Source organism: Chrysochloris asiatica, unplaced genomic scaffold (genome assembly GCF_000296735.1).
Source record: "Chrysochloris asiatica unplaced genomic scaffold, ChrAsi1.0 scaffold00195, whole genome shotgun sequence".
NCBI lineage: Eukaryota > Metazoa > Chordata > Mammalia > Afrosoricida > Chrysochloridae > Chrysochloris > Chrysochloris asiatica.
In genome coordinates, this window is record NW_006408713.1 from 5,542,430 (window position 1) to 5,568,210 (window position 25,781).

Here is a 25,781-nt window from a genome sequence, read left to right on the forward strand (position 1 = left end):
CAGGCTCAGCCAGGTCCCACCGGCACACAGCAGGACTCAGGCTCAGCCAGGTCCCACCGGCACACAGCAGGACTCAGGCTCAGCCAGGTCCCACCTGCACACAGCAGGACTCAGGCTCAGCCAGGCCCCACCAGCACGCAGCAGGGCTGAGGCTCAGCCAGGTCCCACCTGCACTCAGCAGGACTCAGGCTCAGCCAGGTCCCACTGGCACGCAACAGGACTCAGGCTCAGCCAGGTCCCACCGGCACACAGCAGGACTCAGGCTCAGCCAGGTCCCACCGGCACACAGCAGGACTCAGGCTCAGCCAGGTCCCACTGGCACGCAACAGGACTCAGGCTCAGCCAGGTCCCATCGGCATGCAAAAGGCCTGGGGTGTGCCTTTACCCCTGTCTTTCCTGTGCTTCATTTTCCTCCTTGATATCACAGATGTGATTTTTACTTCCCCCGCCCCCATACTCAAGTGTGCTCACATATCCTAATATCAAAAATTACTTATTTAAGCTATACCTAACAAGTACAGACTGACCTCATCTCTTCTGGCACCATTTTCCCAACAGCATGTGCTCAGGTCCTATCTCTGTGTCCAATTTCAGTCATGCTCACGATGTCTTCACGTTTCTCATGATATCATTGCACCTTCGGTAGACTACAGTGTAGGGTGAACCTAAGTCTTGTATGCCCTGGGAGACCAAGACATTCACATGACTGGCTTGATTGTGGTGTTCTTAGTATTGTGGTGATCTGAATCAAGGTCTGCCATGTACAGTCTCTTTAGCAGGAATCTCTGGGTGGTGTTAACCCAAACATAGGAGGGTCCAGTGCACCCAGGGACACCAGGAGGAATGGCCTGGGGATCCCCTTTGCAAAGTCAGCCTTCAGCTCTGTGGAGCACAGCAATGCTCCGACACACAGGTGGTCTTGGGTCAGAATCAACTCGACAGCAACTTTTTCTATTGTTACCTTTATTAGATAGTAAGTTCTAGAGATCTTTGAGAACAGCTTAGTGACTGATCAGATATACTAGTTGCTGTACCATAAACTGATCACCCGGTGACTACCCAAACAAGTGACCTCCAGCTAGCTCACACTGCTCAGCAGAGCCCTCCGCAGACATCACTTGTGTTGCCCTGGCGGCCCAGGCCCCTGGAAACCTCCCAACCCCACAAGTCCTCACCATGCTGTCCCCCACACCCCAGGCAGTAAACTTGGGGAACATTTTAGTTGAGTGTTAAAAGTGAGTTGATGGAAGGTGGGTGGCTCCCAGTGTGAATTCCAGCTCCTTCCCAACTGGATGCCGGTCCATCTATGACATGAGCTGGCTTACTGGGCTGTGGAACAGTTGACTGGTGCTGTGGTCAGCAGTTTGGGACCTTAGGTAAATGCTGCCCTTTTGATTGTGAATGGGTGACCATTCTGTGTCTGTGTACCTCACTAGAGTGGTGATTCCCCCTGTACACCCTGCATACAGTCTACCGCTCGACTGGACAGCGAGCCATGAGGCTGAATGAGTTCAGTTCTAGGCCTGAAGGGCCGTGGTCTCAAAGTTCCCCAGTCTCTTTCTGATCATTAAGCCTGGTCTGGTGCTCAACACTGTGACATCAACAGGCTTGTTTTTGTTTTTAAAACCTTTATTGAGAATTGAGTGAAGGTTTACAGAGCAGATCATCAGTGTTACACTCAGTACATTGTACACTTTGCTTGACTGCAATACTTAGAATCCCCTCCATGCACCATCGGTTACCAGCATTTGCCTTGATTCATTTTAATTCTTACATTCTTCTCTGTGTCTCCTGATATCCCCATCTTATCTCGGCCCACCTCCCTGTCCTACATTGTCTGCCACATTGCCCCTCTTACATGTGTCTCCCCTCTCACCCAGACTCACAGTTTTGGTTGAAGACAAGACTGTTACCTTTCTTGCTCCGTATTATGAAATTATTTACGTTTTTAGATTTGTAAGTACCAATTAGAATGAGCATGTGAATTTTTTTCTTCTTCTCATGTTTCCACCCTGTTTCCTTTCAGTCTCTTTCAGTGTGTGTCCATCACAGACCTTATTGGGTACATTTTGGTAGTATAGTGGACTACGAGGTGGGCTGCTAACCTCAAGGTTAGCAGTTCGAATCTACCAGTCTTTCTGTGGGAGAGAGACGAGGCTTCCGGCTTCCATAAAGATTTAGTCTTGGAGACCTGAAGGGGCAGTTCTGCTCTGCCCTCTGTAGTTGCTGAGACCCAGAGTGGACTGGATGGCTGTGGGTGGGTAGGTGGTCTGTGGTAAGTGGTCTATGGAAGATAGTCTATGTTAGGTGGTCTATGGTAGGTGGTCTGTGGTAGCTATCTGTGGAAGGTGGTTTGTGGTAGGTGGTCTTAGGTAGGTAGGCTATGGTAGGTAGTCTATGGTAAGTGATCTAGGTAGGTGGTCTCTAGAAGGTGGTCTATGGTAGATGGTCTGTGGCAGGTAGTCTATGGAAGGTGGTCTGTGGTAAGTGGTCTATGGAAAGTGGTCTATGGCAGGTGGTCTGTGGTAGGTAGTCTGTGGTGATCTATGGCAGGTGGTCTATGGTAAGTCGTCTCTGTTGGCATCTGAGGAAGTCAGAAATAGTGTGAGGTGACCGCGGTGAGGCTCAGGTCTAGGAAGTAAACCCAAGGTGCTGGACAACTTCCGTTAGTGACGACCGCTGTCTCTGGGAAGCATGATCCCACCAAGCACAGTTAGTAGAAGTGGGCCTAAAACAAAGTTCCACAAGCCCGAAACTGAGAACAGCGGAGGTCACAAGTGCAGAACCAAGGAGTGCCCCGAACCTCTCCCAGCTTCTGGTGGCTCCAGGTTTCTAGACCTGGCGACACGTGGCCCTATCTCTGTCTCTGAGTTTCTCCTCTGTGGACCCTCATCAGACTGCATGAGGGGCCACCCTCCCCAGTGTTTCCAGAGAACACCACCCTCACCAGTACTGGGGACAAGGAGGGATGGTGGGGTCCTCGGACTTGGGAGCCTCAGGAGCCTTGAGTCCGTGCCTGGGGGGTCCTAGGGTAGCCCCTTGCCCCTGGAATTTGCGGGAGCAGTGCACTGCGGCCTCACTGCTCCATCCTGTCTGTTCTCAGCTCTCATCAAATACATCCGGCCGGTGTTCGTGTCCCGCTCAGACCAGGACTCACGCAGGAAGACCGTGGAGGAGATCAAGAGACGGGCACAGTCTGGTGGGAAGTGGCCACAGGTACGCAGCCCCACTCGTCTTTAGAGCCCGTGTTTTCCCCGAGATGGGGTCTGAGAGGTTGGAAGAGAACTGAGAGGAAACGTAAGGTTCTTCTTGTCTGGAAACTGGGCTCCAGTTCCTTTTGTGTGTGTGTGTGAATGTGGCTGTTTGTGAATGGGTGAGTAATAGTGAGTTGGGTGTGTGAATGGGTGTGTGTGAGTGTGTGGGAATCCAGGAAGGTGTTAAATAACAGGTACTTTGCTTTGGTTTTAGGAGTCCATAGGTAGTGTGAATAGTCATACACTTGGCTACTAGCCAAAAGGTTAGCGGTTCAAATCCACCCAGAGTACTTTGTCATAGCTATCTGACACTGCTGTGACGGAAATCCCTAACTGAATGGGCTTAGCAAACAGAGATTTAGTCTCTCACAATGTGTTGTTGGTTATTGTCAAAGTGCCATCGAGTCACCTCTGACTCATAGCTACCACTTAGTGTTTCTAAGGAGCAGCTGGTGGGTTTGAACCACCGACCTCGTGTCAGGAGGCGGCTTGAAGTCCAGATTTTTCTATAGGAAGGCTCTCTCTGTCCGCTCTGAGAAAGAGCCCTGTCTCCTCTCCGAGTTCCTCAGAGATCCGGATCTGGGAGCTTCACAATGCGGGGACTTCTTGACTCTTCTTCCATGGTGGTAGCAGGTGCCTCTGAGCTCTGCCTTCCTGTTTAATCTCTTGTATATCTCAGAAAAGACCAATTCCAGATAAAACAGCATCCTGTAGATTGCATCTGCTCTCGTTACCACCATTGTTGTTGTTGTTAAGGGCCGTTGCGTGGGTTCCAACTCCTAGCGACCCTGGATAAGGTTTCTGAGGAGCAGCTGGTGAGTTTGCACTGCCCACCTTGTGGTTGACAGTTGAGTGCTGATCCTACAGAGCCATCCCATCATAGAAGTGAGGATTTACAAGACGTAGGGTGATGGTGTCAGAGCACGGCAGATCACGGCAGATCACCGGAAGTTACTACATCATATCAGTGCTTAACTGCTAACTGCTGCAAATCCTGGTCCAGCTGAGGTAACAGAAAACCTTAACTACCTACCACACGCCTCAGAAGAGAGTCCTGGGACCTCCTTCTAAGACTCAGCCATTGGAACATGCGGAGCACAGTTCTCCTCTGACACATGTGGGTTGACATGAGTTGAAATAAACTCAATAGCATCTGGTGACGATACTTTGGTTTTAGTGTCGGGAATACTAAAATAAATGAGGGGTTAGAAGGAAAGATGCGTTCTGAAATGCATCATGACCATCTTAACTGAAGGTAATTTTGGAGAAGCTACAGCCCCTGGCCCCCTGGGGTCAACACAGTCTCATCTCTGTGATGATTCTTTCCCAGGAAGGTACGATACTTAGTCTAAAATTCCCAGACTGAATGTGGCTGGCATGTGTGATGTGGGGCAGACTGGCCGAAGAGGACCTGACTCTAGCCGCAAAGAGGCAGCAGCTCGTAAAAGTATACCTATAGCAAGTTGGGGTTTTAGGTTTTAATTTTACATGAATTACATCAGTTATAGAATTGTGTGTTTGTGTGTGCCTGTGTGAAAAATTAAACTACCACAGAAGGATCCCCAGCCAGTTACCCAGTCTCTTCTCTCCCCAGGATAACCCTCCGTGTGCCGCTCCAAACCTTCTCAGACACATTTCCAGATGCACCCGGGCGTCCGCGGGAGGTGCCTTGCTGGACTTGTGCTGATCTCTTTCTCTCTCAGAAGCGCCTTGTACTGTGGGTCGTCCTCCAATCCCACGGACACACAGGGAGCTAGCTGACCCTTCTTAATGGCCGTGCAATATGCCACACGCCAGGGTGGTCCTAGTACCATTCGTATGACCAGGGCGGGGAGAGAAACCACCACCCTACATGGGTGACTTCAGGGAACGTGTGAACATTTTACCACCCTCAGTGCCACCTCACTGTTGTCAGCTGAATATGAGTAAAGTTTCTAAATTATCTCAGAAGCAGAGAAAATACTCCTGGCCTCGGAATTGCAGATCCTATAATGTTTGTCTGCTTTCTTTCTTTCTCCCTAAGATAATGATTTTTCCAGAAGGTACTTGCACCAACAGAACCTGCCTGATCACCTTCAAGCCCGGTATGTCATTTTCTTAGTTCTCTTTCTAGGGGAGAAAGGGTGACTAGCAGAACACTGAGAACCATGGTGCATGTGGGTTATAAACACTGGGGTTGTCTTTCCTATGTGAGCCTTCTGAAAAGCTCTTGGAGTTGGTGTCACAGGAATTATAACTGTGCTCCAGGATGGCACTTCATGAGATGGAAATGAGAACACTGCTGTAGAAAAACACCCACGATGCAGTGGGGTGGAGAGAGTGAGGAGCCCAGCAGCGGGGCTGTGGTGTCTGGGTTTGTTCGCCATGGGACCTCCCACCTCGTGCCCCTTGGCTCCTCACCTGGTGCTGAGAGGTGTGGACTAGCAGCTTACCTGTGTCCAGGCGGACTCCCAGAGGCCCCAGGGCTTGGGGATGAAAATGGAAGGGAAAGCTTGGGGGGGGCCACCTTGGAGGTTGACACATAAAATGAACGCTCGCTACTAGGAATGGAAGTGGAAGACCCTCATGTACACTTGTGTAAGGGAGCTTCAAAAAGTGAATGGGAAAAAACGGGGTTTTAAAGTATTGCCAAGGAATCCTGGAATAGCACTGTTGGATAAGCACGGGACTACAAGGTTGCTGCTTCCAACCCAACAGCCATTCTTCAGAAACCCTGTACAGGGTCACTATGAGTGGGAACCGACTTGGCGGCACTTAACAACAACAACAGCCTTCTAAATGATGCCCTGGTGAGGGGCCATAGGGTCAGCACTGAACTGGTAACCTGAGACCGGCAGTTCAAACCCAACATCTACTCCTTGGAAACACTATGCTGGGTCGCTACGAATTGGAACCAACTCTACGACGGTTAACAACAACAGTATTGCCAATGGAGCCCCAGTGGAGCTGTAGGATAAGCACTGGACTGGTAACCTCAAGGTTGGCAGTTCAAACCCAACAGCAGCTCTTCAGGAAAATGAAGAGGCATTCTGCTCCCATGAAGATTGACAGCCTCGGACCCTCAGCAGGCTCGCTGTGAGTCACAGTTGATGCTTTGGCAGTTGGTTTTTGGTTTTTGAGGATTGCCCAAATGTTAGGAGAAAGAGTTATGGGTATTTGTAGGGGAGAACTTGGTATTTTATTGATTGTTTTTTGTTGTTGTTGTTAAGTGCCATCGAGTAGGATCCGACCCATAGCGACCCTGTACAGGGTTTCCGAGGGTGTAAATCTTTACGGGAGTAGAAAGCCTCATCTTTCTCCCGCGGAGCGGCTGGTAGTTTCGAACCGCTGACCTTAAGGTTCGCAGCCCGATTCGTAACCACTACGCTACCAGAGATCCTATTTTATTGATTAAGAAATAATAATATTCCATCTCTGAGAAGCCGGAGACCTGGTGTGGCGCTGTGGGTTAATGCACCAGACTGAAAAGCTGTTTGAACTGCAAGGTCGGCAGTTCAAACTCACCAGTTGCTCCTCGGAAACCCTACACAGGGTCACTATGGGTCCGGAATCGACTTGACGGCCCGTAACAGCAACAACGTACAAGAAATCAATCCTGTATTGTTAATGGTCTCAAACCATCAATACTACTCTCCACCAAAGGTATTTTTACAGGCAAACACTGATGTACCCTGCAGCTAGACAACAAACAATTACTAGAGTCCCATCCCAGCGAGACCCCACAAAGCAAACACCAAGTGAGGTCTCTGTGCGGGCTCACTGCGCCCCCTGGTGGTGGAAGAACAAGACAGCAGAAAGCGATTTGGTACCTGCAGAGAAAATGCGCTGAATCTACTGAAGCTTCCGCAAACGCTGGTACTGCACAGTCCCCACAGAACTTTATGGCATGTGATGAACTGTGAGGACTCCCCCACCCCCTACACATACACCACACATTTCCTAAAGTGAAAAAACGGCAGAGAGGGGCAACAATTCAATGCCACAAAGACACGTCGTTGGCCAAGGATAACCGTAGTGATGAGCTAGCCCCTTTTCTAGCGGTCAACATAACAGGGTGGTTTCCCCTCACGTGCCACCTTAGAACCAGGGAAGAGAATTGGGCGTTCTTTACATACAAACCTTCCTGACTGGGTGTTGTCTTCCCAGCTTTGTAATTATAGTCACTTATTGGAGAGGCCCCTCCCGGGATTTTAAGGCTAAGGAGGGACTTTGGAATACTGTGGGGACCCAGCAAGCATCTTTCCAGCTGAGGCTTCCATCAGCAAGCATGGAGAGTGAGCCCTGCAGTATAAACAGATTGCAAAAGAAGTCTGTGTAGACCTCCAGCCGTCACCCCAAGAGGTGCAACACCCTGATGCCATGGAAGGAAAGCTGGCCAGATAACAAGAAGCCCATCAGCAAACCTGGGCTTCATTCTTCAGAGCTGTGCAGAAACCTCATGCCAAAAGACAACCCAGGATTTCTGGGGCTGATCAATGGAGAGGGCCCCTCTGTCCCCTGGGACTGGCCAGACCCCACACAGTCACCCGCAGCCTGGATGCTCGCACCTCGTGATGCCCATGGTCAGTATCTGGTGGTGCTCCGGTGCCCATGACTCCCGGTACTAACAGTCTTTAGAGGCACCCCCGTGGGCTCCTGGTGTGGCGCTGTCAGATCAGCATTGGACGGTGAACCACAAGGTCAGCAGGTCAGACCACCAGATGCTACTTGGAAACCCAACGCAGGGTCACGCTGTGAATTGGAACTGACAACAACAGGCAATCCAGTGCAAACAGTTTGTGGAAGCTTGTTGCTCACCCCCACACACAATAGTGAACCAGCTAGATAGCAGGCAAATGCTAGGGAGTCTAGCCGGTAGGTGGTATCTGGTGGTCAGAGGGGAGTAGAAGGTGCTTTTGATGCCGCCAGCTCCGTGTGTCCACATCTCACATGCCCCCAGGACCCGTAGTTGCTCGGTGTGGGGATCTGTCTCATGACAGGCTGAGGAGCCTGCTGGGGACATGTGGTGAGGTTTGTATGCATACACTCGTGTGTGTGTGTGCTGGCTGGGAGCAGACCCCGAGTCTGATGTGCGGATCACAGGTTGTTTGTGTGTGTGTGTGTGGTCCAGGTACAGACCCCAAGTGTGATGTGCGGATCACAGGTTGTTTGTGTGTGTATATGTATGTGTGGTCTGGGTACAGACCCCAAGTCTGATGTGCAGATCACAGGTTGTGTGTGTGTGTGTGTGTGTGTGTATGTGGTCCGAGAGCAGACCCCCCCCCGAGTCTGATGTGTGGATCACAGGTTGTGTGTATATGTGTGTGTGTGGTCCGGGAGCAGACCCCGAGTCTGATGTGCAGATCACAGCTTGGATGGCTAGGATCCCGGTGGTGCAGGCAGGGAGGGAGATCCCTTGTGACAGGTGCTGTTCAGTTTGCACATTTGTTTACGGAGTATGGAGTCCCTGAGTGGGGCTGTCAACTCTGACTAAAAGACTGGAGGTGTGAGGTGCTGCAGAAGAAAGTCCTGGCAATCTGCTAAAAAGCCAGCCATTGAAAACCCTGTGAAGTGCGGTTCTACCGTGATGCACCTGGGGTCATTGTGAGCCACAGTGGATGACTGCTTCAGTCCAGAATGCATGGAACGCTGTCGGTGTGCCACGTCACAATCCTCCAGTTTTGTCTCCATGATTGTAGTTGGGAGGATGCCGGGGAGACCTTCCTGTTAGAACGGCTTTGCTGACGGCGTGGATGAGGGGGATGGATTGGAAGTCCAGGCCGGGGCTACTTGCTCCCACGGAAGTAAAACCTGCTGTGCCTTTCTTTTCAGGTGCATTCATCCCTGGAGTTCCTGTCCAGCCCGTGGTCTTACGGTACCCAAACAAGCTGGTGAGTTTTACCTTCCTGTGGATCCTCATCCTGGCGAGACTGTATGGCGAGATGTTTGAATGCATCTGTCTCCTTGTTGTGGACGGGTTATAGAAGCTCCCAGAATGCAGGACCAAATTCCTTGTACTCAGCCCAGAGTCAGGATGGGCCATGCCTACAGATCTGTGATGTTACACCCCAGAATTCTAGAACCTTTCCCGGCGTCCTCTTATACTGCCCGCCATCCCACGCTGCACTCGGGCAGCTGTAAGGTGGAGGTGTCTAGTTTCTGGAAGCCTGGAGGCAGCGGTGGGGAATAAATGAGACTTCATCATTGATGGAGATCCGTATCCATCTCCTCCTCTGGCTGGTAGGGCTCCCCTGAGAACACATACCAAGCCTCCACCGCATACTTGAAGCCCTAATTCACGCAAGTGTGAGTTCTGGGTGGAGCTAAGCAGTTAAGCCTCCCGGCAGCTCCTCCCTAAAAGGCTGGAGATTTGCTTCTGTCCAGAAGTACCTCAGGAGAAAGTCCTGGAGACCTCCTCTGAGTCCTCGGCCACAGAAACGCCCGCAGAGCACGGTTCTTTGTCGACACCTGAGGATAACAGTCGGACCAGCTCGATGGCCACTGGAAAGGCAGTGTTCATTTGCCGATTCTCGTACCTCCAATTGTGGCAGGGGTTTTTGGTGGTGCGTTTGTTCGCTCTAAGAGGAAGATGAAGGAATGGGTGAGACCCCTCCCTCAGCGGTGACAGCCAGGGGCTCTGTGTCTCGTTCTCCCATGAGGACCTGCTCCAGGTGCTATGTACAGGCGTTGTTGTTGTTAAATGCCATTGATTCAACTCTAACTCCTAATCCTGTGTAGGGTTTCTGAGAAGCAGCTGGTGGGTTTGAACTGCCGACCTTGTGGTTCGCAGTCCAGTGCTGATCCTACAACGCCACCCTAGGAGTCCTGAGGACTTTGTGCTGTTTTTCTTGTTAAGTGCCGCTGAGTCGATTCCAACCCATAACGATCCTGTACAGGGTTTCCGAGGAGCAGCTGGTGAGCTTGAACCACCAAACTTGCAGTTCAAACTGGCTCTGCAGTCCAGCGCATTAACCCACAGCACCACACCAGGACTCTGTGCCTGGTAGCAAATTGTGAGCCTCGTACTTCCCAAGGCCAGGTACTGCGTAGTGAATTGTAGGACCTTCCTCAGGTGCAATACACAGCCTGTGTACCTGGCAGGGAATTACAAGGCTTCACCCAGGTGCTGAGTAGGGTTTCTGTGCCTGCCAGGGAATTGTGGGACCTTCCCCAAGTACAGTGCAGAGCCTCCAATCCTGGCAGGGACATCAGCTTTTCCCTCCCCAGCCCCTAGAGCCGATGTGAGCAGAGTCCCCATGGGCACCCACTCAGAGCCAACTGCAGCTCCCTTTGGGACTGCCGTCCTCTCACCTCAACAAGCTTTGGGTGCTGACAGCTTAAAAACTGTCCACTCATGAAACTCAATCAATCCCCTTAGAGACTGACCCCACACTGCTCTCGCTGTAGTGTGTCTGGTGACTAGCCTCTGAGGAGAGAACTGACGAGGTGGGGTTACTAGTGTTGTTTCTCTCTGGTAGGGTTATTCTAGAAAGCACATCCAGGGTCTGGCATTGTAGGGTCCGGGGTTGCTGGAACACACCAGTGGGCTGGGGTGTCTGACTGTTTGGCTGTGCTGGGAAAAGTGGGCAGCATACCTGGGGGGCTCTGGTCAGCAGGGAGGGAGGGCAGCAGTCGGCCCTGGGATGACAGACCCGGGCTGTGTCAGAGCACCGGGACAAGACCCACTTGTCGTGAGTGTGGGGTGGGGAGCAGACAAGGGTTAGGTCTGAGGAGTGTGGGGTGGGGAGCAGACGAGGGTCAGTTGTGAGGAGACTGGGAGCAAGGACGCCACGGACAGGTGGTCTGGTTGGAATCCGGGCATTTGTTACCCAGCTTCCCAGCAGGCCGCTCATGTGATCTCTGAGACTGAGTGTTTGTGTCAGGCCAAGGTGGATGTGTCAGAAGTGCCCCAGGGCATGCATGGGTGGGGAGGTGCCACCGGCTGGGGAGGTTAAGGTGCCCGCAGAGACCAGGCCACGCCGGCTGGTGGGGAATGCATGAGTTGGGTTGATGCTGACCAGCCTGTTTGCAGAGGCAGCACAAGCAAGTTTGAGAGCAGATGGACCAGGAGGGCTGCCCAGTTAGACAGAGCAGGCATAGGGGAGGCGGAGCGAGAGTGGGGTGTGGCTTGCAGGAGAAAGATGCTGGTGTGTCTGCAGAAGGGTGTACTCAGCCTAAGGAATAGGGGACGTGGAAACCTTGCCTCCAAAGCAAACTCAGGAGCCAGGGAATGAGTGCGGGTCTCAGCGGGGCCCCAAGTACACAGGATGCGACAGGGATACAGGCCCCGGGACAGAGCGTGGGTTCCAACTCCAGTCACAAGTCACGACTAACTCTGCCCTTTGTCCCCTCCAGGACACCATCACATGGACATGGCAGGGACCTGGAGCGTAAGTCGTTACACCAGAGCCTCAGGGCACCCGTGTAGACACTTTAACCAAGTGACCCTGTGTTTGACCCTGACAGAGCTCCACCTGCTGTGGACTAAATGTACAGCTCTGCATCAGGACTGTCCATCGGGGGGATTCACTGTGAGGCTCAACCAGGAATTCTGGAGGACGCCCCATTTCCAACATGTACTAACATGAGGTGGGCGGTGTCAGTGTCTGAGGCCAGGAACTCCAGGAGCAAGGCTTAGGGGAGGGGGCCGTGACTGGGCTCACACAAGGGAGCTGCTGGTCACCTGTAGGGTCCAGGTTCAGGGCAGACAAGGCTTCCTGAACTAGGGCACAGGGCATGTCAAGTGAGAGCTGTCCACCCAGTCCATCAGTGTGTGTCAACTCTGGGATTTAGATCAGGAAGGTTCATCCTTCTCCCATGGAGAATCAACTACCCAGGAGTGTCCTCTAGAGGGAAAACCAATCCAGAAAGTCTCCCCCGGAATTGGAAGTTCTTTAATGGAAAAGTATGAAGACTCTTACTTGGTAACTAACGCATATCCTAAATCTCTCTCCTGTGTCCTTCTAGGTTGGAAATCCTGTGGCTCACACTTTGTCAGTTTCACAATCAGGTGGAAATTGAGGTTTGTGCAGATACAATGTTGCATGCTGTCTTGATACAAGGTTAAGTGTTGAATGGGCATTGAGGTGTTCCCTGCTGTCCTAATGAAGTGCCCCCCCCCCCATTCCTTCTGGATACAATGTGCCATGTTGTGCTGCCTAGAATTTACGCTCTGTCCCGGGGCATGTGTCCCTGTCGCATCCTGTGCACTGTTACCTGTCCATACAATACCCCATGTCATTTAGAATCCTTGCATCTAGAACATCTTTCCATTCCTTGGAACATCTTCCCATGCCCCCAGCATGAACTCGAACCATTCAAACTGGAATTTAGCAAGGAAGCTAAGCTTGTCACTGTTTCTATTACAGTTTCTGTAGCTTAGGTGCTGAGGAAACTGGCACTTAGGCAGTGAATCATTGTGTGGTTTCATTTGTATGCCCTGTACATGCATCCTGCTGATGTCACAGTGCTTTTCCTATGTTGGCTGCTGCCACCCTTCCCAGTGGGCAGCCTGTGACTGACTGTCTCTGGAGTCACAACTCTTGTCTTCCTGGCTCAGATACAAGCTCATTGATGCCACCTGTGAATTTTATATGAGGGTATGAGGAATCAGGTTTCTTTTCTTAAAAGGAGAATTAATACGCTACTCCTACACCTGAAAATTAAAGGTAACCATGTGCAACTTAAGTATGTAAGGAAACCATTTGCTATCTTCCAAAAACTACAGCCAAGTAACTAAATTTACAAATGATCCTGGTTTTCCCATTATGGGAGGTCGCTCGCATTAGTCAAATATGTTGTTGTTGTTAAGTTCTACTGAGTTGATTCCAACTCATTGAGACCCTATCTAGGGTTTCCAAGGCTATAAATCTTCCTGGGAGTAGAAGGCCTCATTTTTCTCCCACGAAGCAGCTGCTGGGCTCAAACCATCAGCCTTGTCCTTAGAAGTCCAGTACTTATCCTACAGAGCCACACAGCACTATAAAATACGTTGTTGTTAAGTGCTATGGAGTCAGTTGCAATTCATAGTGATTGAGGGTTTCCAAAGAGTAGCTGGTGGGTTTGAACCACTGACCTTGCAGTTAGAAGTCCAGTGCTTATCCTACAGCACCACACCAGTACTCTAGAAGAATGTTAAGTTGGTTCCGACTCACAGCAACCCTGGTTAGGGCTTCCGAGGAGCAACTGGTGGGTTTGAACCAATTCAAAGTGACCTTGCTGATCAGTGCATTATCCTACAACACCACACCAGGACTCCCCTGTAAAATATAGGGCCTTATCATTAGATAAGGAGCTCTGGTAGCGTAGTGGTTACGAATCAGGCTGTGAACCACAAAGTCATCAGTTTGAAACTACCAGCTGTTCCACGGGAGAAAGATGAGGCTTTCGGCTCCCGTAAAGATTTATAGCCTCAGAAACCCTGGTCGCTATGGGTCAGAACTGACTTGACGGCACTTCACACCAACAGTTATTAGAAAGGACTGAACAGTAAGGGCCCCAGCCCGAGTCTGTTGCTTAGGGCATGCTCTGTTCAGAAGGAGCATCTGCCCTGCTGTCCGCTCACACAGAGCCTTGGGGTCAGTCTGCTTACCAGAGCACAAGGCACTTGACAGCTCAGAGCCTCTCCAGGGTTTCCTTTTGCTTTGTTTTGAACAGCTACATTTCAGACCTTTTTCTAACTTTAAGAGCTGAAACGCTATGGTTTGCGCACATGGGAAATGTGAACATTTTTACTCCTCTTCCTGGTTCCCACATCTGTTCGTGTGAGAAACGAGAGGCATTTGCAGACGTTTTTATAGTGTAGTGGAAAGTGAATGATTGTTGTTGTTGTTAGGTGCCATCGAGTGGGTGCCAACTCACAGTGACTCTGCACAATAGAACAAAACCCCACCCGATCACAGCCGCTGCCATGGTGCCAATCCATCCCCCCCTTCTCCAACCCTCCACTTAACCAAACATGAGATCCCTCTCCAATGACTGTCCCTCCTGACAATGAGTCTAAAGTATGAAAGATACAGTAGGAATGATCGGAACTGCATGAAAGCGACTGGGTCCTCAGACCTGAAGTTCTTATGGCCCCGAATAGCCATGTAAAAGAGAGGGACTTGCCCCATTGGTCTCTTGCTTTTCACCGTGTGCATCGTGACTCCCTATGTGAAGACACTTGTTCACGTGACCGTTGATTTTCATTATGAAATGCAATGGCTGGCAAGCAGCGAACCCATGACCTTTGTTCTGCACAGTCCCTCACACACACTGGGAGCTTTAGGAACAACTTCATGCCCGTCAGCTTCTGCATTGAAGACCAGCGGAGTGTGAGAGGAGAGGCAGGGCATGGGCAGCCCCACAGGCTTCAGACACAGGAGTGGGAGCTCCGGGTGTTTGAAACGTTCTCCCCGAATGTGCTCCCGCCAACAAGACTGGTTCCAGGTGCACCGTGCCCATGTGGGGTTTGGTCAGGGGGTGCTCTGCTCCCTAGCACTAACGTGGCTCTGTGTGTATAGTTCCTACCAGTGTACCATCCCTCCGAGGAGGAGCAGAGAAACCCAGCGCTCTATGCCAGCAACGTGAGGCGCATCATGGCAAAGTAAGTCCGCTCACTCCCCCTCCTCTGTCGCCACACCCCCACATGGCTTTGAGCAGCAAGGGGGCTCCTATCATGTCACATCCCTCCCCAGTGCTGACCCTCTCCCCCTCCGGGAGAGCTGGGAAGGTGGGGCCCTGCGTAAGTGGGGGCATGCGCAGTATCGCATGCTGCCCAGCGCAGCCGTGACTGTGCACTTTACGTGTCCGGATGTTGCCTGGCATTTCCTGTCTTTCAGAAGAAGATGTCATTTAGTTTGACACATTTCAAACATTCCCTGTCGGAGCTGGCAGTGAGAATGACCTAGGAAGCCTGCTGGCTCTGGCTTTCCCTCACTCTACCTCCAGCGCCAGCTGTGTTGATTGTGCGGCTCGGTGCGTGGCTCTTGTAAGACGATATGGTTTGCCCTCATGTGAAATGTGAACATTTCAGGTAGCCACGCGCATGCGTGCAATTAGGAACATAGACACTGTGCGTCCTTTGTGCAGACATTGATTGCCCAGTTGTTGCCGGCGGTGGTAGCATCTGCTTACAGCTTCTCTCGGCGCCTCTCTGAACTCCTTAGATCCCTCGGTGCCCATTCTCCTCTCCTTCTCCTCTTCTCACCTCTTCTCCTGTCCATGGGCAGGAAGGGCTGCCTGAGTTCCTCCCACCACGTGCTGTGGACGGTGGTAGCAGCATTGACAGGGAACAGTGAGTGTCTCGATCCCAAGGACAGAGGGGAGATGGACCCGGGTGGTCCAGCCTGCTGAGGGCCGCAGTGTGGATGGCAGGGGTGCCGTCCTGTGACTCTGGCCTTCTGAGACAAGTCATTTTTCTCTCAGTGCTTGACATGCCCCCATTTTAGTACAAGGGTACATCACCAAGTATTGCTACAAAGGTTTCAGAAGGTGAAGCTGTTGTTTCTCCACCTACCCTTCCTTTAGGCACGTGCTTAGACATCTGAAGGTAGTGTTTCCATCTCTCTGACCCTTCCCTTTCTGCAGGCTTCAATTTACACATCAAAACAGCAGTTTGGGCATCCTTGAGGAACTCAAAGTGTGTTCTTTTGAATTGAGGGCATAAAAAGAAGTCTGAAGATCAGGGGTATAGGGTGAGTGAGGTAAGGTTTCCCCATAGAATTCTGGTAGGACCACCCTCGCTACCCTTGAAGAATGGGCAGGTACATTGTCCTAATGGGAACAAATTCCTGGGCTCCACTTGCCTGGCCTGTTTCTCACCAATGTAGTTTTTAATTTTCTTAAAACCTCTTCAATAATAAGCCCTGTGTCTTACAGAAAGCGCCCCCCAAAAAGCACTCACCCAAACATTCTGAGCTGACCTCTTTGCCATGAATATAACTTACCCAGTAGATCCCCCCAAATTCCTTAACTGGACTGTCTTGGTGTTAAGTGTTGTCGAGTTGATTCCGACCCACAGCAACCCTTTATAGGGTTTCCAAGGAGCAGCTAGTGAGCTTAAACCACCGACCTTGCAGTTCAGACGACTTTGCTGTCTGAAGCATTAGACCACAGCACCACACCAGGTCTTCTTGAGGGCCCCCTAATGAGAGTAAGAGACAAGTATGGCTGAGAAAACCTGTCTACAGCCATCACAGGCATGTTTAAGCATGTTTTGTTACCTAGAAGCCTGGTAGCAGTGCGTTTTGCCTTCTCCTCGTAGCATAAAACCATCTCACCTTGGCACAGGTGAACTGCAGCTCTGTCCGCTGACTGTCCACATGCTCCTCGGAAGGTTAAACTTTAGGGGCAGACCACTTAAGCCCGTTCCCTCCCTCCTGGGAGCACCCGCACTCTCTGGAGCTGCCTTTCTTCTCAGAATCGCCCATGAACTCACATGGGGAGCACTCAATGGTCAGCTTGTGGGCAGTCGGAGCAGCCCACGGCAGCCCCCAGAATCGCAGCCTGAGTGAAATTACGTCAGTTCACTCTCAGATACATTAACTATGTGGAGTTGCTGTCCTTGGTAGGTGCCACTGAGTCCATTTCTATTCCCAGTGGCTCCAAATGAGTGGCCCTGAGGGGTCTTGGCTAAGATCATTTATGAAAGCAGCCTGTCAGACCTTTCAGCTCTGCAGCACTGGGCAGGGTTAGCCTTTGGGTTAGCAGTTGAGTGCTTTAACTGTTGTGCCCTCTGAGCTCCGTGTTCTTGTTGTTAAGTGCCATCAAGCCAGTTCTGATTTGTAGGATGACGCATGCACAACCCAATGAAGCACTGCCTGGTCCTACACTACCCTCAGAATTGCTGTTACGTTTGAGCCCATTGCTGCTGCGCCGGCAGCTGTGCCTATCTACCTCCTTTTTCCTTGACCTTCTACTTAACCGAGCATGATGTCCTTCTCCAGGGACTCATCCCTCCTGACAGTGTGTCCGAAGAATGTGAGAAGTGCCATCATTCTTTCTTACGTCTCTACTTCTTCCAAGACAGATTTGTTTATTCTTCTGGAAGTCCATGTGTTGTTCAGTGTTCCTCAACAAAGGCATCAAGTTTTCTTTACTTTTCTCATTCACTGTCCAGCTTTCGTATGCATATGTTGTTGTTGTTGTTAAGTGCCGTCGAGTCGGTTCCGACCCATAGCGACCCTGTACAGGGTTTCCGAGGGTGTAAATCTTTACGGGAGCAGAAAGCCTCATCTTTCTCCCGCGGAGCAGCTGGTAGTTTTGAACCGCTGACCTTAAGGTTCGCAGCCCGATTCGTAACCACTACGCTGCTTTCGTATGCATATGAGGTGGTTGAAAATACCCTGGCCTGGGTCAGGCTCACCTTAGTCCTCACACTGATGTCTTTGCTTTTTAGCATCTTAAAGAGGTCTTTTGTAGAAAATGTGTCTCGTGCATTACTTTGTTTAATTCCTTGACTGATGCTTCCATAGGCGTTGGCCATAAATCCAAACAAAATGAAGTCTTTTGACAATTTATCTTTTCTTCATTGATATGGATGTTGCTTATTGGTCCAGCAGTGAGAATTTATGTTTTCTTTACACTGAGGTGCAATCCATACTGAAGACTGTGGTCTTTGATCTTCATCAGTAAGTATTTTAAGTCCTCTTGGCTTTCAGCAAGCTAGTCCTGCTGCCAGGTTCTAGGCCAGTTTCTCAGATTATTTGTTCAGCACACAGATTGAATAAGTGTGGTGAAAGGGTACAACCCTGGTGCCCACCTGGTGCTCACCCGATTCCCTGTCCCCTTGTTCTGTTCGAACAACTGCCTCTTGGTTCCTCATAAGCACAATTAAGTGTTCTGGGATCCCCATTCTGTGCAATCTTGTCCATAACTTGTCATGATTTGCACCGACACACACCCCTCGCGCTGTCCCACTGAGGGCATGAAGCAGGTGGTAAGGGAGCCCGGGGTGCCCTGCCAGAGAATGAGGATGAGTTCGGCAGGGCTCCCAAACGAATGTCGAGTGTGTGAGGGTGGTGAACACAGAGCCCCAGCTCCCTATGATTCTCTCCTCTCAGCCCGACCAGCAGGCCAGAAGGCCCCCGACCTCTGGAGCCCACACCCGAGAGAGGAAGAGCTTTTCCTAGCTCTGCGTGGGTGAGGGAGACCTGCGGGAGAGCTGACAGTGAGGGGTGGCACATGCCAATCTGACCCCGGTGGGGTGGGAGAGCTGACAGTGAGGGGTGGCATGTGCCATTCTAGCCCTGGTGGGGTGGGAGAGCTAACAGTGAGGGGTGGCGCGTGCCAGTCTGACCCCAGTGGGGTGGGAGAGCTGACGGTGAGGGGTGGCGCGTGGCAGTCTGACCCTGGTGGGGTGGGAGAGCAGGAGAAGACTCTGTGGGCCACAGGTTCTCCCTCCATGCTGCCCCAGGTATGTGTCAACAGGAAATGCATGTTCTTCTGTTGGAATTGACTGGAAGTCACCTTCTGTGTTACACCGGGAGTAGAAGTCACACTAGGGACCATGAGCCCGTGAAAGCTTGAGTTAGAAAGGATGTCCTTCAAGTCAAGTGTGTCTTCAGATACCTTTGTGCTTTGGGTGGTTTACAAAGGGCTCTGAGCTGCTGGACAGTTTGTTCTGCTGCCTCCTGGGAGCTGAGTACTTGGGGTCCCTGGGTCACCTACGGGGGGCACACCCTGGGGGGCTCTTAGTGCAGAGCTAATGCTCATCCCGGGCCACCCGCCTGTCAGGAGGTCAGTTCTTCCTGTGGCCCGCCCTCCCGCCGTGGCTGCCCTCTGAGTCTCTCGGAGGGCTGCTGAACAGCAGTGCCATGTGGGGACTCAGCCCCAGCCGCCACTCCAGCTGCAGGGGAAGACACTGCGAAGCTCTGGAAGGGGTCCTGGTCTCAGCGCCTGTACCTGGGCCTTCCTCGGTTCCTTGGCCATCTCCACATGGTTTCTTTCTTCCCCTGTTTTGCTGACTTTCTGTGTCCGATCTGGTTTTTCTGTCTCAGAAGGGATAAGGCTCAGGATCCATCCTGCACTGGGGAGGGCTCGTTAATGTCACAAAGGAAGGCCCCTGTCTCCAAGCAGGATTACATCATAGGTGGAGGGCTGATTAGGATTCCAACATGGGGTTTGGCGGGACGCAGTTTCCCTCCTCAACAGGTGGAAGGAGGAGTTAAGATTCCAACACTGGGATTAGGGGCACAGATCCACCCCTAGAAGCCCCCATCTGCCCTCATGTCTCCTTTGTGTAACATTTCCCTTGCAGCAATGCTGTGTATCGACTGAAGAGTGAAAACCCAAGAGCCTTAGCATTGTGCTCTTTGCTGCAGAGACCAAGCTGCTCCGTAGGCCCCCCCCACCCCACCCCCGGGGAGGAAGCACCTGCCTCATGGGCACACAGCACCCGTGTGGATGGCTGGGGTCTCAGAGCCCATGGTGACCAGAGCCCCCACGGTGACCAGACACTGTTGTCTTTAATGCTGCCCACCCCTGTGCCGATTGTCCCAATGGCAGGCAGGATGTCATTTCCTGTCCCCACCCGGTGTCTGTGCTGCGCTGGGAGGACTCCCCTGCTAACACCCCTGTGTGTCCTCCGACGTGCAGCCTGAGCTCTCCCTGTTTTGTGACATTGAGTGCCCCTGAAGAGGGTGGCAGGGAGCGAGCGACTCTGCAGAGCTGCTTCATGATCAGACTGTTCCTCATCTCTCCCACAGGGCCCTGGGCGTCCCTGTCACAGATTACACCTTTGAGGACTGCCAGCTGGCCCTGGCAGAAGGACAGCTCCGTCTCCCCTCGGATACTTGCCTTCTGGAATTTGCCAGGCTTCTGCGAGGCCTTGGGTGAGCTAGCCATGAATTGTTAATGGGAAATGGCCCTGCGGCTCCAGACTTGAGGCTCTTTCAACTGGAGACCCTCCAGATAGAAGTTCGGGGGACCATGAAAGAAATGCAGATTCTCAGACCAGGGTGTCCCTGGGGGTGCAAATGGTTAGTGCACTTGGTTACAAGCCAAAAGGTTGGAGCTTCGAGACCACACAGGTACCCCAGAAGAAAGGTTGGCATTCAACTTCCAGAAAGTCAGACCCTGGAAACCCTGAGGAGCACAGTTCTCCTCTGACACTCACAGGGTCGCCAGAGTTAGAATCCACCCGACAACCAGACACCCTGTCCACAAATCCTGATCTCCCGGCTGTGATCCATGAAGAGTCTCCCGGCTGTGATCCATGAAGAGTATAGTTCTCCTCTGACACTCATGGGGTCGCCAGAGTTAGAAACCACCCAACAACCAGACACCCTGTCCACCAATCCCGATCTCCTGGCTGTGGTCCCTAAGGAGCACAGTTCTCTGACACTCATGGGGTTGCCAGAGTTAGAATCAACCCGACAACCAGACACCCTGTCCACCAAACCCGATCTCCCAGCTGTGGTTCCTGAGGAGCACAGTTCTCTGACACTCACGGGGTCACCACAGTTAGAATCCACCAGACAACCAGACACCCTGTCCACCAATCCCGATCTCCCAGCTGTGGTCCCCAAGGAGCACAGTTCTCTAGCACTCATGGGGTCGCCAGAGTTAGAATTCACCCGACAACAAGACACCCTATCCACCAATCCCGATCTCCTGGCTGTGATCCTGGCGAGCTGGACTTGGGTGAAGATCCCTGGTGACCTCCACTTGGCTGAACAGACGAAAATCCCTATGCATAGAGCATTGACTCTGGGCCAGGCTGTCCCCAAGGCTAACAGCCAGTGCCGGTCACCATGTCCTCTGCAGAACCACATGTAGGCCCAGCGGTTGCCTCTAAAGGCCAGTCTGTATAGACACAGGGCTGGGCTAGTAGCAGAGACATCTTTTTGGACGTAGCCCCTCCCAGCCCTCTGCAGCCCTGGTGGACCCCCAGGTGTTGGCCATGCAGCCGGACAAGGGACGCTCCATGCCCATGTCCACAGTGGTGGGTAGGTGCTCTGGGCTCCCCAGATTGCAGAGAGGTACAAACCCCTGTATGGACGTTTAGGAAAAGTACAACAGGCACTGGCACATGGTTAGAAGGGTTTTTGTTTTTTTAAATGAACTTTTTGCTTGTTATACAAATAATTTCAAGATTTCATTCTATTATAAAAACCGATGACATTCAATGTCTTGTTTTTTGTTGTTGTTACTAAGTGCCGTTGAGTCGGTTATAACTCATAGTGACCCCTATATAGGTTTGCAAGGAGCAGCTGGTGAGTTTGAACCGCTGACCTTGTTCAAACCGACCTTGTGGTCAGAAGCTTTATATCAAAGTGCCACACCAGGACTGACGCCTGTTTTTTAGCATTTGGGCATTTTGCTTGGGATAAAATAAAAAAGAGCTCGTTCCCTCTTTTTGTTTAGGCTGAAGCCAGAAAAACTTGAAAAAAATCTGGGTAAATATGCAGAAAGTGCCAAACTGAAGAGCAGTGAGAAGACCAACTTGTCAGAGTTCTCGGCGTACTTGGAGGTCCCCTCATCCGACACGCTGGAAGCCATGTTCTCCCTGTTTGACGAGGTGGGGACCCTTGCTGGTCTGTCTAACAGTAACAACCTAACACATCATTTCCTCTCCCATCCTTTTCCGTCTTTTTTAGCCTAAAACAGCCTTTCCTGATAGACCTGTCTGTGGTTTTGTTTGTTTGATTCAGTATACTAAAAAGCTCATTGCTCTCAAATAGCAGATCCTGCCCAACATGGTCTCTCCAGGGTCTCCCAGTCCTACTGGGTTTTCTAAACACCACACCACTTGCCCCTTTAGGGGGTTCTTGCCGGCTTTCTGTGGGGTAGAGAACAACCACCCCACTTCATGGACGAGATTTTAGTTTTGAAAAGTGAATGAAGAATGAAATGAGAAGTTGGTGGATGTGTGCTACGCCCTGCAGCGCCCTCTGGTGGTTCTAACATGCACAGCGTTTTTATTTTCCGGTTGGTAAGTGCCATGATGTGGCACTGTGGGCTAATGTGTCAGACTGCAAGGCTGTTTGAACTGCAAGGTCGGCGGTTCAAGCTCACCAGCTGCTCCTTGGAAACCCTATACAGAGTCGCTATGAGTCGGAATCGACTCGACAGCACTAAACAACAACAACAAGTGCCATGGGGAATCATTTCTTACAGCACCCTGGATAGGGTTTAGGAGGAGTGGCTGATGGCTTTGAACCACCCATCTCGCCGGTGCCTATCCTTCAGCACCACACCAGGACTCCAGGAGTTCATAACTGCACCATTTGTTTGCTGCGTACCTAACCCGGTGTCCTGCCCAGCCCATCAGCCCTGTTGAATGCTCAACGTTGATGCTGATTCCCAAGGCCACCAAAGGGCCAGATGATCCATGGATTTTTCCTGGTGGCCTCGCTCCTCCTCCCTGCTCCTCCTCCCCACCTGGACCTACTGCTCTGACCCCCCTGCAGCTGTCATCCTGGGGACGTGGGGGCGGTCTTCTCATACTGCTTCTCCACCCTCGAAGAAGTGCCGTCAAGTCATTTCTGACTCAAAGCCATCCAGTATAGGGTTTCCCAGGAGCGGCTGACCTCGCAGTTCAAACCGACCTTGCGGTCCAGTGCTGATCCCACAGCACCACACCAGGACTCCAAAAGAAGTGGAAGGTTGTTTGTTGTTGTGTGCCATGGAGTTGGTTCTAACTCATAGCGACCCTGTACAGGGTTTCCGAGGCTGTGAATCTTTATGGAGCAGAAAGCCTCATCTTTCTCCCACAGGACAGCTGGTAGTTTCGAACTGCTGACTGTGAGATTTGCAGGCCGATTCATAACCATGGGGTCGTCGTGAATAGGGTCGGCTGTGACGCCGAGCTTGGTGTTTGGCTGACCTTGTCCCTGGTGGTCATGGTTGCCACGGAGTCGGTTGTGATGCATGGCGCCCCCCGGTGGGTCAGAGTAGAACTGCTCCATAGGGTCTTCTGGGTGGGTTTGAACTGCCAACCTTCAGCTAGCAGTAAAGTGAATAATATTTTGTACCACCCAGAGACTCCCAGGTGGTTCTAACTTTGGAAATTAATGCAACAGCCCTTAAAATGTATGTGGGTGTAATTGAGAACTGGCTGGTTATGAAACTGTTCTTTGAGGGCTATTTTCATTTAGTCTTCAAGATGATGAAGTCAGACTTTACCCAGCTGTCTAACTAATGCCCAGTCTTTACACACTGGGTGGCAGCTAGACTGCCCCCTCAGGCTGTCTTCTCTCCACAGAACGGCAGCGGCAAGATAGACCTGCGGGAATACGTGATCGCCCTGTCCGTGGTCTGTAGACCATCCAGGACTCTGGACACCATACAGCTGGCGTTTAAGGCAAGTCTGACTTCACTGTTAGGTCCCATCTGTGTGAGCAGTCTGTCTGTCTGTCTTAACCCAGAGGGAGGCAAACCCTCAGTTGAAAGGCATGGTCCCCACAAGACTGACTTCACTTCTAATGGCACCTGGGGTCCTGGGGCCCCACTTTCTCTTCTAACCAATTGGCTACACATTCAGGGGTCCCACAACCCCTCGACTTCAAGAGTTCGCTAGAACTGTGGCTCACTGAGCCCAGGAAAGCCCCTGTACAACATCTGGTTTTCTCACAGCAAAAACACACCAGTCAGAAGCAGCCCATGGGAGACAGGTGTGGGGCTGGGACGGATGCCTCACCCTCCTAGCCAGCCAGGGGAGCGCGCTCCCCGTTTTTCTTGGGGTACCATCATGTAGGAATGGCTCGTGGAACCATGGGCTGCATGACAGGACTCAGCTTCCAAGAGGGCACCCTGATGTCACCAGGCCCCAAGCCCCAGCCTTGTAATTGCACAGTGAGCCGCCACCTATCTACCTCCTTACTCCTTAGTGCCAACTGGTGTAGGGGGTGGGGTGTCCATGGGCCCCTATCAATAACAGACTCTCTCCCACCTCCAGAAATTCCACAGGTTGAGAGAGGTTCCCCATCAGAACCGATCAGTTCTGTATGGTACGTTTGTTATCTGTCACATATGCTGTGTGAACCCTGGGTTTGAAAGGCCCAGGACATTTCAAACTAGGGTGAGCAGTGCACACTCACATCAAGGGTAGAGACTGACGCGGGGCCCCACTCAGTGCTTCTCACCAGCTCGGCTCTTGCCTTTAGCCACTGAGGGAAGTAGCGCTTAGAAAGCTAAGGAGCTGGGATCAGCCCAAGGTCAAGGTCTTCTCCACTGACAGGAAGGGTGCAGGGGTTCTGGGAGTGGCCAGGTCCCTGTCTGCCGGGGACCAGCCTCGACAATTTGTGAGAACTTGGAGGGGGCTATGGATTCGGTGAATGATAAAAATAAAAAAAATACTCAAAGAGTCAATGGGTCATTTTGAGTCTCAGGCAGATGGTGGTAATGGCTCTCTGTGATGACTCTCTCACTCTCTGCTGCCACCTTCTTTATTTCAAAACTGTTGCTTCTTATATCCCATTTAGAATATACTATGATCTCATAACAGCCACGTACAAGCAGTTACAAATCAATCAAATATTATATTGTTACATCAACAGTACAAGAGGAACACGAGGTCACCAAACATTCCTGCGTCTCTATGCTCCTTAGTTACCGTGATAACATCTGCCTTCTATGAGCGACGCTGTTTCTCTCTAATCCTCCCTAAAATGTCAGGTTAATTTTAAACAAAGTTCTACATCTTAATTTCTAACTTTACCAACAACTATTACTTTCTATAGATTCATTAGTTACAGTTCACAATCAAAAACATAATTTTTACTATAACTGGTCATACATATAATTGATTTAACAATAAAAACAAGAACATGAAAGTACCCTAAAGTTTCATAGTTAAGAAAAAGTAGTAATTCTCTCATGCTAACAATTTCTCAAAACTTCTAATCAAACTCTTGCCTCTGTTCCCAAGCTCTCACTGCCCTTGACTGTCTCCTAAGCTGCTTTCTAAAGGCCTTAATGTCCTTGACTAAAACCACCTGGAAGGTTTCTTACAATTTTAAGCTTGAATTGCTAAAACTTAGCTAGTGTGATTATATCTAATGTTAAAACTTACTGTTAGTGTGAAAAACAATTTTTATAATTGCATAAGATTGAATATGGTGTGGAAGTTAATATTAATGTGAAAGGCAACTATTATAGCGTGAGGTTTGTTTAAAGTATCTAATGATTATGCAAGATTTTCTAAAACTTCTTATAAGGAAATCGGAAATAAACTATTTTCCCCAGGGAAAGCTACAAACCATGGGTCCCCTGCATGAATCATCCCTTGTATCGCTGCTAACCAAGGGGAACATTCATTGTCGCTCTGCTAAACAATGAACTTTTCATGCATAAGGCTTCTCGCTGTTCTGCTCCTTGGCAGGATGGCGTCCGCCACCTGTCCACTTGCAGAATCACCTGCCTCATGCAGACCTAGGAAGGAGCCAGGTGTGGCTCTGCCCATCATGCCAACACAGCAGGTTTTCTTGAAGGTGTGACTCACACTAGCCAGACTCATGCAAGCCTAATGTGTGTGTCTGCTTGTCTCTCTGCTCGGGAAAGCCTTCTCTTGCTCTGTCCTCAATGTAGCCACTCCACAGCCCCTCTGGGAAATCTAGCTACAGT

The 25,781-nt window shown here is 51.0% G+C and overlaps 1 protein-coding gene across 1 annotated transcript in view; it reads left to right on the plus strand.

Annotated features, from left to right (window-relative positions):
* LPCAT1 (lysophosphatidylcholine acyltransferase 1) overlaps positions 1 to 25,781 on the plus strand; it is a 75,545-nt gene that overhangs the window by 39,889 nt on the left and 9,875 nt on the right. Inside the window, exons 4-12 of the mRNA XM_006872376.1 lie at positions 3,104 to 3,216; positions 5,278 to 5,338; positions 9,066 to 9,124; positions 11,589 to 11,623; positions 12,201 to 12,255; positions 14,738 to 14,820; positions 19,922 to 20,047; positions 21,582 to 21,735; positions 23,422 to 23,520. Of these exons, the coding sequence (XP_006872438.1) occupies positions 3,104 to 3,216; positions 5,278 to 5,338; positions 9,066 to 9,124; positions 11,589 to 11,623; positions 12,201 to 12,255; positions 14,738 to 14,820; positions 19,922 to 20,047; positions 21,582 to 21,735; positions 23,422 to 23,520 (785 nt within the window). The remainder of the gene's footprint in view (positions 1 to 3,103; positions 3,217 to 5,277; positions 5,339 to 9,065; positions 9,125 to 11,588; positions 11,624 to 12,200; positions 12,256 to 14,737; positions 14,821 to 19,921; positions 20,048 to 21,581; positions 21,736 to 23,421; positions 23,521 to 25,781) is intronic.